The sequence below is a fragment of the Anopheles maculipalpis genome, chromosome 2RL (genome assembly GCF_943734695.1).
Source record: "Anopheles maculipalpis chromosome 2RL, idAnoMacuDA_375_x, whole genome shotgun sequence".
Classification (NCBI taxonomy): domain Eukaryota; kingdom Metazoa; phylum Arthropoda; class Insecta; order Diptera; family Culicidae; genus Anopheles; species Anopheles maculipalpis.
This window is the reverse complement of record NC_064871.1, coordinates 36,578,033-36,591,550: the sequence shown is the minus strand read 5'-3', so window position 1 is coordinate 36,591,550 and position 13,518 is coordinate 36,578,033. Positions and strand designations below refer to the sequence as shown.

The 13,518-nt window shown below is 44.5% G+C and overlaps 2 protein-coding genes across 2 annotated transcripts; one reads left to right on the top strand and one right to left on the bottom strand.

Moving 5' to 3' along the window:
- Positions 1-2,418: 2,418 nt before the first annotated feature.
- Positions 2,419-6,778, bottom strand: LOC126556945 (autophagy-related protein 9A). Its single transcript, XM_050212523.1, has 11 exons — positions 6,450-6,778; positions 6,153-6,363; positions 5,952-6,076; positions 5,526-5,653; positions 4,824-5,008; positions 4,575-4,753; positions 4,368-4,499; positions 4,140-4,293; positions 2,976-4,060; positions 2,805-2,907; positions 2,419-2,730 (listed from the first exon to the last, which is right to left on the bottom strand). The coding sequence occupies exons 1-11, from the start codon at positions 6,776-6,778 to the stop codon at positions 2,440-2,442; spliced, it is 2,922 nt and encodes a 973-aa protein (XP_050068480.1). The 3' UTR covers positions 2,419-2,439.
- Positions 6,779-8,568: 1,790 nt separating this feature from the next.
- LOC126558707 (eukaryotic translation initiation factor 3 subunit F) lies at positions 8,569-9,657 on the top strand. The gene is made up of 3 exons (XM_050214760.1): positions 8,569-8,759; positions 8,842-8,988; positions 9,065-9,657. The coding sequence occupies exons 1-3, from the start codon at positions 8,636-8,638 to the stop codon at positions 9,655-9,657; spliced, it is 864 nt and encodes a 287-aa protein (XP_050070717.1). The 5' UTR covers positions 8,569-8,635.
- The last annotated feature ends 3,861 nt before the right edge of the window (positions 9,658-13,518 follow it).

Sequence of the window (13,518 nt, the reverse complement as noted above, 5' to 3'; positions counted from 1 at the left end):
AGAATTTGTAGTGATGATACAGATAATGCGTTAGAAAAAAGAAACTGTCTTGCGTTTCCGCAACCTAGGTGATAAATAGGGCACCGAGAAATGAGGAAAGAAGTAGTAGAGCATAGGTGAAAACGTTTATAGTAAAGAGATAGAGAGAGAGAGTTGATAGTAAACAATTTTATAACGATACAGCATTCACTTACAAAAGGATGAAAATCGTTCATGTTTTTGAAATCCTTGCTTGAGTGTCCTTACTAACACAAATGTATATAAAAACACTACATCAGCTTCTGTGTTCGTCTCTTCTTGTACAACTAACATTAATTACTCAACGCAAGAGCCTAACCAGTCACATTCATCACAATTTGCAATCGCCCGCGCTTCGGTCGGCAAATTGACTGGTTGTTACTTTTCTTATTGGACCGCTGGACCACAACGATCGATTTAGCCAGAAGCGTTAAACATCATCTTACCAAGCTCTAGTTTGTATAGGTAAATGTTCACAGTGCGCTTAATTAACAAACGTATAATCAGCATAAGCAAAGAATCTTCTCTTCTTCTGTCATCTGTTGTCGTTAGAAGGGGAGCGTGAAAAGTGCCGAAATGTGGCGTAGGATACCGCCGGCCGCATGATTTGAACACAGACATGAAATGTTTAGCGAATCACAAGCGCAAACAGTGAGTCAATAGTTACTGAATAATAAAACAACTGTTTCGTGGGAACAACTAAAAGTAGCTGAGAAGGTGTAATTTCAATTAAGGAAGGAAATTAATATCACATTTGGGTATTTGCGAATAGCGAATGCCGATGCCTTGTGGTTGGAATCTCGACATCATCCATCCCATATACAAGAAGGGATATATAAGTGGCATCAGTCAGTCTTGAATACCGCCTACAAAATATTCTCCCTAATCCTTCAGGATAAGCTTGTCCCATTCGTGGAACAGATAGTTGGAAACTATCAAAGAGGATTCCGAAACGGAAAATCTACCACTGAACAGATCTTGACCATGCGGCAAATCTTGGAAAAGATGACTGAACAGCAGTTGAACTCGTACCATGTCTTCGTAGATTTCAAGGCCGTTTACGATAGCATAGCCAGGGTAAAACTTTATGAGGCCAAGAAATCCGGAACTACGTGGGGGTGATGTACGGATAGGTGACAGCAAGTTTGAAGTCGTCCAAAACTTCACCTATCTCGGGTCAAAAGTCAGCACCGAAAACAACATAGAGACGGAGTTGCACGCTAGGATGCTGGCGGGCAACCGGTCATTCTACAGCCTGAGGAAACATCTCACCTCAAAAAACCTGTCGCGACGGTCGAAGCTGGAACTGTATCTTACCTTTATAGTCCCAGTATTCACATACGCCTCTGAGACATGGACCCTGTCCAATACAGACAGCCCTCTTAGCCGCGTTCGAGAGGAAGGTTATCAGAAGGATCGTTGACCACGTATGTGTGGAAAGACAATGGAGGAGCCGCTACAACGACGAGCTGTACAAACTGTATGACGAGCTCACCGTCGTGCAGCGAATTAGGCTCGCCAGGCTCCGATGGGGTGGCCATGTTATACGCATGGCCCCGGACGACCCAGCTCAGAAAGTCCTTTTAGGCCGTCCACACGCACAGAGGAGGCGTGGTAGGCCGAGATTGTAGCGCCTGATAAGTGAAGTGAAGTGAAGATAAAAGAAGAAAGAATCATACACACGGTGGTCTATATTTGTACAAATTGAAAACATATTTATTTCTCGACTTCAACAACTTATCGCAGTATCGTTATCCACAGAGAATTTGAATGATTTCGTGAGTATGTTCACTGTTGTGATTCAATGGATAAGATCACACCTTTAAAACACCTTTTTTGCTATATTGTTTGCGTTCACAAACCTTTTTAACTCCTCCACGCTCCTGCGTAAAAAGTGGGAACAATTCGATAGAATTATTTTTACTAAGTTATTTTCTGACCTTTTGAACATGATGTTTTTCTTTTGCTGCAAGCGTACTGTACAAAAGCCGTATTCAAATGTACCGTTTGATCCCAGAATAGTTCTGTTATTGCCATGACTAACTTTGTTTTCTCTATTGGCGAGCAATGTTGATTAAGTTACTTTCGACTGGATTGTGTAACTTTATTTACAAAAACCGGCTCCTCTTATACTCACACACGCACAGGAGAACCTGGCCTCATTACATACTATTACACTTAACATAGGTTCCCTCTTCGTTGTTTCTATCATTATTTTCATCCACAGCGCCCAGGTGGTACTTTAGTTTGCTTTTTTCTGTTTAAATCAACTTCCTTTTTTATCACGGTATCAGTTTTCTCCATAAACATAAACAAATCACATTCATTCTCCAGTTTTTTCTACACTTATTAACCCCCTTTTTGCAGAGCAACAATGTCTACCGTTTTTTTTTTTTTTGGTTAGACCCATTCCGCCTGGTGCTATGACTTTTTGCCACCGAGCAAAGGGGTCCGTTCGGCAGCCACTACCGATCCGCCGCTGTTTCGCGCACCCGCCATCGAACCGGAGGAAGGTCCAGCAGTATCGCCACCGATAATGCCCGGCGCTATCGTACGCAACGGATGGCTGACTAGCGATGGTTGTGCGACCGAACCGAATGGCCGGAATCCTCCCGGTCCCACAAAACGACCAAAGGTCGAGGGTCGTTGGGATGAGCTCGGTGGAGGTGGTGAGCCCATGTCAAGCCTCAGGCTACCACCGTTACGTCGCAACTGTAATGAATCGAGAAGAATAAATGAAGGGGTACACATTACACAAATTGAAAAACTTCCAACTGTTTGCTTACGTGATTGTGATGCAACTCATGCAGGTACAGGGTACTAAGACACATGTCGGCCGTCGTAAATTCGTACGGTGCCGGAACATTGGTGGGCATTTCGGCATACAGACTGGGAGAAGAAAAAGGACATTTTATTAATGTAACTACCAAATATCACTAATAAACCAAGCCTCTCACCTCGAAAGCAATCCGTTGCGTGATCCTTCCGCAGGTCCTTCACGGCGAGACATTCCACCCCGATTGCTGAAGACCATCCCGTCGTTGCACGCCCCATACCGGCTTGATTCAACAAACTCCTGTTCCAGTCCCATCGTAGCAGGCGCAACACTGGCCATCTGCACACGACTACTCGTGCCTGCTTGTGGAACTTCTGGCGTCAGCGAAGGCGGACCCGTTTCGTCCTCGTTCTCGTTAATATCTGCCAGGAAGGTACTGCGACTAGGCATTGGTGCGACCGTACTGGCGTCGGTTAGATTTTGCTGCAACATTCGCTCAAAATCGTGTGATTGCGGTCCGAAGTGATACTGGTGGGACGATTGCACTCCGGCACCGTGTTGTCCCGGCTGCTGCTGATGATAAGCTGTCGATGGCATCATTCCTTGCCCGAAGGCCGGCGTCATTGGTGGAATGGGTGATCCGAATCCTCCGAGATGCATCGACAGGCCAAGGTGCTGCGAGTTCGAAAGATTATGCGTCTGCAGAATGGGTTGAATGATGGACGAATACTCGGCGCCCATGCTTTCCATCGACAGCAAACTCTGTCCCATTGCGGTTGGGTTGTGTAGACCGAGCAACATTCCCCTTTGCCTGTTAAGATCCTGCAGCGCGTGTCGCTTGATGCCCTGCACGAACTGTTTCGCTTCCGGTGGCATTTGCCAGGTTGGGTTGGTGAGTGTGAAGTGTACGAGTGAGAGTTCGGTTTTACCGTGCTCGCCCTGATTGTAAGGGGTGGCACCGACGGCCGGCGCATTAAGGCCGGCGGACGGTGGCACACCGATCCTATGACCACCAACCTCTTCCGGAGATACAAGAGGTGTTTCACTCTCACTATCCTTATCGTCCACCACGATCGGTACCTGCCAGTCCGGGTTACCGTGCTTCCGGACATCCATCTGGGCGAAGGAACACACGTCACCGACGCCGACCACATCGACCGTAAAGTTGCGGAAGAAATCAACTAGCTGGGGCGCTTTGGGCCGTAAATCGTACAGCAACACGAACGGTGCCACCAGCGGGCTGAAGAGTTCGTTCAGAATGTACATCTGTACGAATAGGGAGGGGTTTAAAAAATAAATTAGTACAACCAGGCATTACTTAACGGAAAAACGGGTACAAACTTACAATTTTCAGCTGGAAAAACAGTTCAAATTGATCGCGAACGTTTGAACTGTGCGCTAGGCCACGCCAGGTTGAGGGTAAATAGTGCACGTGAGCTAACACATTTCTTAGCAGCTGCTCCGGACACCAAACCATATTTTCGTCCGGTATAAGTGATCTGTAAGGTTTAGGATTCAGAGAAGAGCAATAACGGTAAAGGCTTTTTTTAATTCCACCGCACTTTAACGGTACCTTGCAATAACGCTGATCATTCCAAGGATCGTAAAGAGGGTAAGCACGTGCTGCACCTGAAATACATCCTCATCGTAGATGGCCAGCAGCAGTATAAGCGACGCAACCCCACCCGCATCGAATGCTACGTTTCTGTTGGAGAATGGGAAGTATTTTTCATTTATTAATTTTTTGTTATTCTGCTGTGATCCGGTATTGGTCACAAACCTTGCTATGACAGTTAGCAAGGGCGATGAGAAAGAGTTCATATATTTTACCGCCGGTCGGTATGCGCGGGTAAGGCGCGCATCCAGCTCGTGGTCAAGTTCGTTAAAGTGGCGCAAGTACAGCTTGCCGTACTGTGACCAACATCGTACACCCAGCGTACCGGGTTCTTTTTTTATTAGCTAAAACGAAAGCAAATGGCAAAATTACGGTAAAATTGGTTGTGTTAAGCAGCTTAAAGTTGTCACTTACATCAGCATAGTTGAAGAAAAAGTACATCAACTGGCAGATGAATATAAAGGGCGAGAGGATGAGATTTGCAACCGCAACCCACAGAATTTGTTTCGATAGTTTCGCTGCCAGCTCGTTCCTCATGTTGGGCCGTTTGTATTCCTCCCGTAGATGCCAGCTGTTTTCGAACGGTGACCATGGTCCCCCTGAAGATTGTCGAGTGTTATTATTATTATTCAATTCATTGAACGCCGCAAGGGTTCTACAATATTGATTACTCTTAAAAGTTAGCTAACTTTAGTAGTAAGTAATATAAAATTAAATAAGAAGGAATCCCGTGAGACAAGAATAGAGCAGGAAAAAAGGAAAAGAAACACAAAACATTGAAAAGACATAGAAAACAATGAACATAGAAAAGACATTGAACGAGGATATTAGGATCAGGCACAGAATGACCAAACATGTCCAAGTAGTGTTCGGCAAAGAGGTTACAAATATCTGGGAAGGGATGAGGTATGTGGGATTATTAAGGAACGATGACGAATGCGGTTGTAGATTCGAAAACCAGACACAGCATATTTGAAGGTGCGCAATACTGCGCACCCACGTTTAGACCAGAATTTAGAAAAAGAAGAAGAAGAAGAAGAAGAAGAAGAAGAAGAAGAAGAAGAAGAAGAAGAAGAAGAAGAAGAAGAAGAAGAAGAGGAACGCAGGACCACTTACAGAACAGTATTAATCCTATGTTGTAACGGAGCGCTTGACTCATTAGTACTACGTTTCCTAGTAATGGCAGCTTCTTCGTGGCAGGCAGCAACGATTTGTTCATCATGGCCACCATGTAGTTTTTAAATCTGCAATTGAAGACAGTTCCGTGTATGTGAATGTTGCTTGTACCAAGATAGTAATGTAGGGAAAAGCGAATCCCATTCTTATCCCGGGAAAGGATTAGAATCTTCGAATCTCAATCCTTAAAAGGATTCGAATCAAAGAATCCGAATCTAAATGCGTGTTTCGTTCCGTATAGAATACTAATAGGATCGAATCCTTTAATTAGGATCCAATGCGATTCAAATCTTCCCAGGGATTGTATCTTCGAATCTTCCAAATCTGCCAACACTACAGGATAGTACGAGAAGCAACATGAATTACCTTAATATTCTATGGTAAATATCTAGCTCAGTCAGTTGCTCTTTGTTGATACTCATCTGTATCTCGGATTGCACTTCTCGTATGCACTTTTGTACCTCGTGCCAAGTCAGATTGTCCAGATCAGCCTAAGGGTAGTACGAAAAAATAACGGAAAATCGGATAGTGTACAGTAAAGAGCTTAAGATTACACATTCTACTTACATCCTCGATCTTCAGTGCTGTATTGTAAAACATTTTAATGTCCCAAAATTGGAAAAATTGATAGAAGAATTTAAACAACCGAAACGTCCAAAAGATCCCTGCCAGCACCAGTGCCAACCATTGAAATGCACCGAGGTTGGCCGCACACTCCGACACCCCGATCATCGCATCGCCGAGCGATACTTTCGTTTCCAGATCGATGATTTTATCGCTGCAAGGATATGCAAAGGGGAAAATAGAGCAACATATTTTAGATACGGTTTAAAGCGCTTTTTCCACCATTTTACGCAAGCCTACCGGAAAAGAATTGCATAATCTATACAGTTAAACATGTACGTGATCAGTACGACGACAAACACAAACTGGAAAAGCTCAAACAGCTTCTGTAGCATCATCACGTAAAATCCATGCTTCTGATGGTAGATGTAAACGCGGGTGAAGAACGAATCCAAATCCTCGATGTGGTTCCACCGTGCTTTGCTCGTCTCCGGTACGACATGTATGACCTGCGGTTCGTCCTCTTCCTCGATCGTTGGCGAGCGTTTGTCTGCGAACGGGTTGGTGTCCTGGTTGGTGAGTGTGTCGTACGTTTTTGCGTCAAACGGTCGACTTGCCGTTGTCGTCATGTTTGTATTGTGCCAGCCGGCCACCAGGTCGAGGTTTCTATTTCGAGACGCAACGTTGTCGTCGTCCTGCTGGTGCTGGCAGATTCTTTTTTCTGTGGTTTGCTCTAGTGATCGACGGTGTCAGTTTGCGTTCCACAGACATTCACGGCTTGTATGTGTGTGGGTATATGATCTGAGACGTGATTATGATGCACAAGGGTCGATTTACAAAGGGCTCCCCTTTCAGTTATGATGGGCACGGTAGTAGCAGCATCTGCGAGGGATAGGAAAACGAATCGATTAGCGTTTTGCGGATGCAGCTTAAGTTTTGTTTACATTTGTTAACGCTTGAAAGGAAGTATAGAAGCATGAATTTGGATTGAGAGGCAACAAGTTATTTTTGTCGACCAAACGTGTTCGCACGTGTTTGCATCATGAGGACTCTTAATGGCAAGAGAGATAACACACCCGGAGCGTTTTCATTGATTAAACATGGCAGAGAGACATCGCCCATAAATGCGTCACTACTGTACAGGCTTTTTCTTCTCAAATTAAGGGCACCGCTTTCGTTTAAAAACTACAATAATCACTGAATACTAACGAAAGACACACATTTTGGAATGTTTTGTTTTGTATACAACCAGAAACTGAGACTATTTTTGTGATCACCTTTAAACACAAGGACACACATTCGCTCGTCCGCTCGGGCAATATTGTTACGATGATGATGGTGTTGTGTGTTGTCGCACCACCTGTCTATCGCTACCAGCTGATTTTCGCTTTCGCGGACGAGATCTGCCCGAGTCGTTTAAACAATTTAATTTATTTTGCACAAACACAAGCGCACACCTACGAGCAGCTTTTCTTCCTGGTGTGTTATTGTAAGCTATTTTCGAATCCAAATATTTTACATACGTCTGTTACGTTAGGTGCGTGTATTCAGTTGAACGACCTTCGATAGAAATTCAACTCCGGTGGCGGGGAAAAGGTAAATCGCAATAGTTTGCAGCAAAGGCTCTTGTGCGTATGGCGTAGTTAACGTGTTTCCACACCGTCTCGCAAGGCTTCCATCCGATCTACACCCATAGCCCGGAACAAAGAAAACACAATGACGCGATGTCTGGATGTTATTTTTTTTTTGCTTGCTTGCGCTTAATCGAACTATCTTCCGTAGTCTGCACGCGATCAAAGGTTTATTATAATTGTACGTCCGACGGACACTGAGGAACAGTAAAACACACACACTGTTGCTGCTACTGCTGGTTGTGATTTTGCTTTGTTTACGTACCAATAGAATAGAGCAGCCAATAGAACGGAAAGAACTGAAATCTTGAACCACGTTTCGAGTTCGGGGATTATCTACAATGTCTACCAGCGATGATTTCGTGCCCTGCTTCTTGTACAGAGCACTTGTCGAAATCAAACAGCATCGCTTTTGCGACTTGCAGTAATTCTCACCTGTTTTTTCTTTACTGATTGCCACCCCCTTCCCATATGTTTCCAGGCGTCTTTTGTCTAACTTTCTGAACAAATCATGACGGATGTGTTTGTTGTTGTTTTTACAAGCATTGGCAGCAGTGACATTTCATTTGTTGGGGCTTGTTTTCGGACATCTTATTTGAGTTGTAATAAGTTAAAAGCTGTTTTTAAAAAATTCAGATAATTTAAAAAGCTAATCATGTGAAATAAACATATTTATGCAGTATAAATGTTTTGTTTAGAATTTTTCTTTTGTCCCTTCCAAAAGCGGTTTTTCGAAAATCGACCCTTATATTCGAATGTCAAACTTCGGCCTTCCTCGTCGGGTGAACGTGTTTAGATTTGTGCGAGTTCACTTCTGCGGATGCCACCGTGTGATTTTTCCTCCGGAATCCAAACATGTCGACGATCAATTTGCCACTAAATTTAACCGTTCGCGTGCACCCGGTCGTGTTGTTCCAGATTGTGGACGCCTACGAACGACGAAATGCTGACTCGGAACGTGTTATCGGAACGCTGCTGGGTAAGAAACGGAAAGGCATCGCAGCCGACTGGCGCACTGTCTCAGTAAACATAACCACAATCTTTTACCGAAATATGTGCAGGTTCCGTGGACAAGGGTGTTGTTGAAGTGACCAATTGTTTCTGCTTGCCGCACAAGGAACACTCCGACCAGGTGGAGGCAGAGCTGGGCTATGCGATCGATCTGTATGAATCGAACCAGCGTGTCAATGCGTCGGAAAACATTGTTGGTAAGAAGGCTTTTATGAGGGCCTGGTTTTAAGTGTTGCCTTGGATCTAGCTGACCCGTACCGTTTTCGTTTACAGGCTGGTGGGCATCGGGCCATGAAGTTACAAATCACAGCTCCGTCATCCACGAGTACTACGCGCGGGAGTGTGCGAATCCGGTACATTTAACGCTCGACACCTCCCTGACTGGGGCAAGAATGGGTATCAAGGCATACGTGTGCGTGTCGTTAGGTGTGCCCGGTGGCAAGAGCGGCTGCATGTTTACGCCGATCAACGTAGAAGTGACGAGCTACGAGCCGGAAATTGTTGGCCTGCAGCTGTGCATGAAGACGATCGGCCTCCAGTCGAACCCGAACGTGCCGCGCACAGTTTCGCCACTGCTAGATCTGGCACAGGTAACGGACGCGTCGGACAAACTGCTGGCGCTGCTGTCCGATGTGCTGGCCTACGTGGACGATGTGTTGAACGCGAAGCAGCAGCCGGAAAATACCGTTGGCCGTGCGTTGCTTGATCTGATTCACTCGGTACCGAACATGAGCGGTGATCAATTTGCGCAAATGTTCAACTCGAACGTCAAGGACTTGTTAATGGTGGTCACGTTGTCTCAGCTAATTAAAACCCAATTGCAATTGAATGAAAAGCTAACGTCACTCACATCGTTCCTGAACTAAGAGTAGTGTTGCGATAGGGTTTGGAACAGTTTCGTCGGACCGCTAGCGGGAGAAGTACGGAGGAAGACGATACGTAAGAGTGTGCGTGAAAAGTGTCCTAAAACAAAAGGAACGGAGATAACGATAAATTATTCCATATTTGAAAATCGTTTTACGGTATTAATAAAGACAGCATTATTATCATGCTGAGGGATCGCCACAGAAACATGTTTCTTTTCTATTTTATATATAACTAAACATTGTCCAAGCAGCGATGGATGACACGTTATATTTTATATATTCGTCTTAATGTCCGCCCGTAAAGTTTAATTTAACAAGACTAGCGTAAGATGGAAAAAAGGAAGGAACTTTAATGGCGTTTGGTGAGAGAGAGCGGAAAGAGGCCATCAAGGAGAAATGGAAGTCGAAAAGATGATACAGGCTGTCGAAAAGTCATTACCGCCATGCACCGTGCATCTAAGAAGATCTGCCAGGAAAGCATGAGAGCGAAGGGAACGTGAATGGACGTATATTGGGACGCGGAAGAGTAGTGTGGGCCCATCAGTGACAATCAGAAACAGTCCGTTAATGTAAATAGAGCCTGGGCACGATCTCGTCTCGCCTGCAATGAATATAGGTCAAGCATATGGCACAGGACATGGTACGGAGGCAGAGAAGCTCGAAATCATTCCTCGTAAAGCATTTTCGCACCTGCTCAAGTTAAACGGCCCAAACCATAGCTACAGAATTCCAAATTATAGCCGCAAATTCGAGGGGAGTGCGGACTACATCGTGGATTGTGGATGTCAGATGTAAGTCTACGGAACAGGCTCAAAACTTTGAATTTCCTGAAGGCAATGGCTTAGAAGTGGGCAATGAAAGGTAGTTAGACGTCGAGGAACAAACGCCCAAGTCGCGGATAACATGGACATGGTATGGGCGAAGGAGTTTACAGAACATTTAGTAGGACAGAGAACCAGAAAATTGATAAGGCACCAACCAACAATCTTAACGCTGCACGTACGATCCACAAGAAAGGATTCCAATCGTTGCACTAAGCGGAATGAGAAACTAAGTCTATTGAGTTTAGCCAATAGTAACTAGTACTGAACTTTGTTGAAGGCCGCTGAAAATCCAGCGTAGACTACAGCGACCTGGATGCGAATTTATCTGGCCCCGGTCGATAACCGGTCAATCAAATCGAAGCCAAAAATTACAGTTCAATGACCAGATGTGCATCTAAAGTGCATTTTTCTTGCCCTACTTACACCGACGCTATCATTACTTAACGATCTTCAAAATTGATTTGTTTAGCCTTTTAATATGCAGCTCCCAATGCTTCGCTCAAATTTGTATTTATGTTTACATCGATAAACGTGCTTTTGTCCCCAAACAAAGAAAGATTTGGAATTTAAGGCTCGAATATGCAAAATGTTATGCATTCGATATGCATTTCATAAAAGTTGCATCCGTCGCACGGTTTTGCACACGTCCAGGTGACCTAATTTAATGACATCAGTTCCTCGCAACGCAGGCGAAACCTTTCCACCGTATATTATAGCGTTATTTCAACAAACGGACACTGTTCGGGTGTAACTATTCCAATAAATCAAAGCCGTATGCACGTGCATATGCACCGAATGAATTGAATTATGTATCGATCGCGATTTGCAACTTTGCAAATGATCGCATCAATGCAGCGAAATCCCCTCTTCCGACCGATCGGTCGGCGTGTTTTGCGATAAAAAAAGTACAGTTATTAATCCGTAAGCTAATGACGAAGACATGGACTTGGACGATGATTGATCTACGTTTCGGCGAAGGGTTTGGAAATTATCGCATTTCAAACAATGCCTAACGGACCAACCGATGTCCAAGACGCGTGGGAGACGTTCCGGAACACCTCGCCGGTCAGAAGGTCAATCGTATTGGCTAAAGGAAAATGATACACCAGTCCAATCAGAGGATATATTGATTATTTGCTAACAGCCCATTCCAGTCCAGTCTGGTCGTGGTATCGGATTCATCGATTTGCGAATTAATAGCGTACAATCAGTGTTACCCCGTTATTATCCACTCTCGATTTCATCGATTGTGCAAATACAAACTGCCGATGCGATGGGCTTGGATGACCGACGCGTGCTATGACATCAGCGAAGCAACAACGATGCAACCGATCGCTTGGTGGCGGGGCTGCATTCCGACCCTCGCGCGGTATGTATCCGGTGCACCATCCAGTGTGTCACTAATCTGTTGGTAATACCGTGGCCTCAGAATGTGTGGCCTCATCATGGGATTCGAAAGACAGGAGCAACCGAGTGGCAAAAATGGAGAGAAAGGAAATAGAGTATGTGTCCGTTGTGCAATTAGATCTTTTTTGAACAGGTTTCTAGACATTCAACGGTCTATTCGTATAGCCTCAAAGTAAACAATCTATCTCCGAAGCACACTTAAAATACTTAAAACTGACCATTACATGATCGCTTCTTTTTGCCATCCAGCCCTGCGATTAATCAAACATACAAGAAGAAGAGCGATGTTTTGCTCAATAGTATATCAGCAAACGACTTATAACAAATCAATCGCTCCGTATGCCCTTCTTTCTCCCAATACACCATGTGGCGCATTTTTCTGATTCAACCACTCCGCCCGTAACTGGTTAAGATCGTCCAAAGTTGTGAGGGCCCTTTTATGCTGCACACCTAATCGTGTGGCAAACGGGCTGATCCATTTGGTCAGAGGTAAGTTCGATGACTTATTTACCGGGACACAGGCAAACACACACACACACTCTCTCTCTCTCTCTCTTCCCTTTCTCTATTTGCTTCATCAAGGGGTGTGTTATCACAACAAGATTGGTCCCGTTTGTGGCACCCGTAATTGAAAGTGCTCTCAAATGCAGCCTGAATCATTTGGAGACATCGCATTGGCATACATAAAGTCGGACAAGAACGATCGTTGTATAATACTGACTGACAGACTGGCTTTGGATAGCGTACTGATCATTTAAAAATATTGGAAAAATATATCTCGTCTTGACAAGTCTCTTCCCTTGGATAAATGCTAACAATTAACTTTTGAACCGGATCTATTTATGATCAATGTGGGTAGCTGCTTGAGGCTTAGCCTAGCTGCCACACAAACATAAGGCTAGATGAGTTAATTAATGGCGTTGGTTGTCCTCGGTAGTGTGTCACATGTACTGTCGTGGATGTAAATGACAGTTAGCATTTAAAAATATCCTCCAGATGCGAGCATTTAACTATCGTATTAATTCAGCGGGGGTTCAAAAGCACTTTCAGTTGATTTATTGAATTTGATGCAGAGTACTATGCCTAAGTAGTATTGCCTCTTCCCAAATTCAAGATCTGGTTCTATCTCTATCAAGAGGGCAACCTGATAGTGATGCGCCAGCGGCGACGATCTTCATACGGCAGGACCGGGGCAAGTCAAGTAACGTCTAGTAACCACTAGATGTCTGGCGTGACCTAGAAGGTCGTTAAGCCAAGAAGAAGAGCAAGCAATTCATCTCATCTCACGAACGGATTAGCCAATCCAAGTCAAAAGTAATGCGCGAAATTCAATTCATCATTGAGTTTTCTTCCCTTCTCGGATATGCTAACCAAAACACAAAACAAACGCCAACGTTGCTCTCACGAAAGGCAAAACATCTTTTGAACCTTTCCGGCACACGGAGGCAGCTGGCTGGCAGACTGGTTGTAGAAGCTTGTGTCTGCTACTCTTCTGTCCGAACAACAAGCAATCGGTACGGTCGTTACACCGTTGGCAATTACATTTTCAATGCGATCGATTGCGCTATAAATAATTGTCGTGATTAAAATGTGATTCCAGCAGAATGGGTAAACATTTTGGGCACAATCG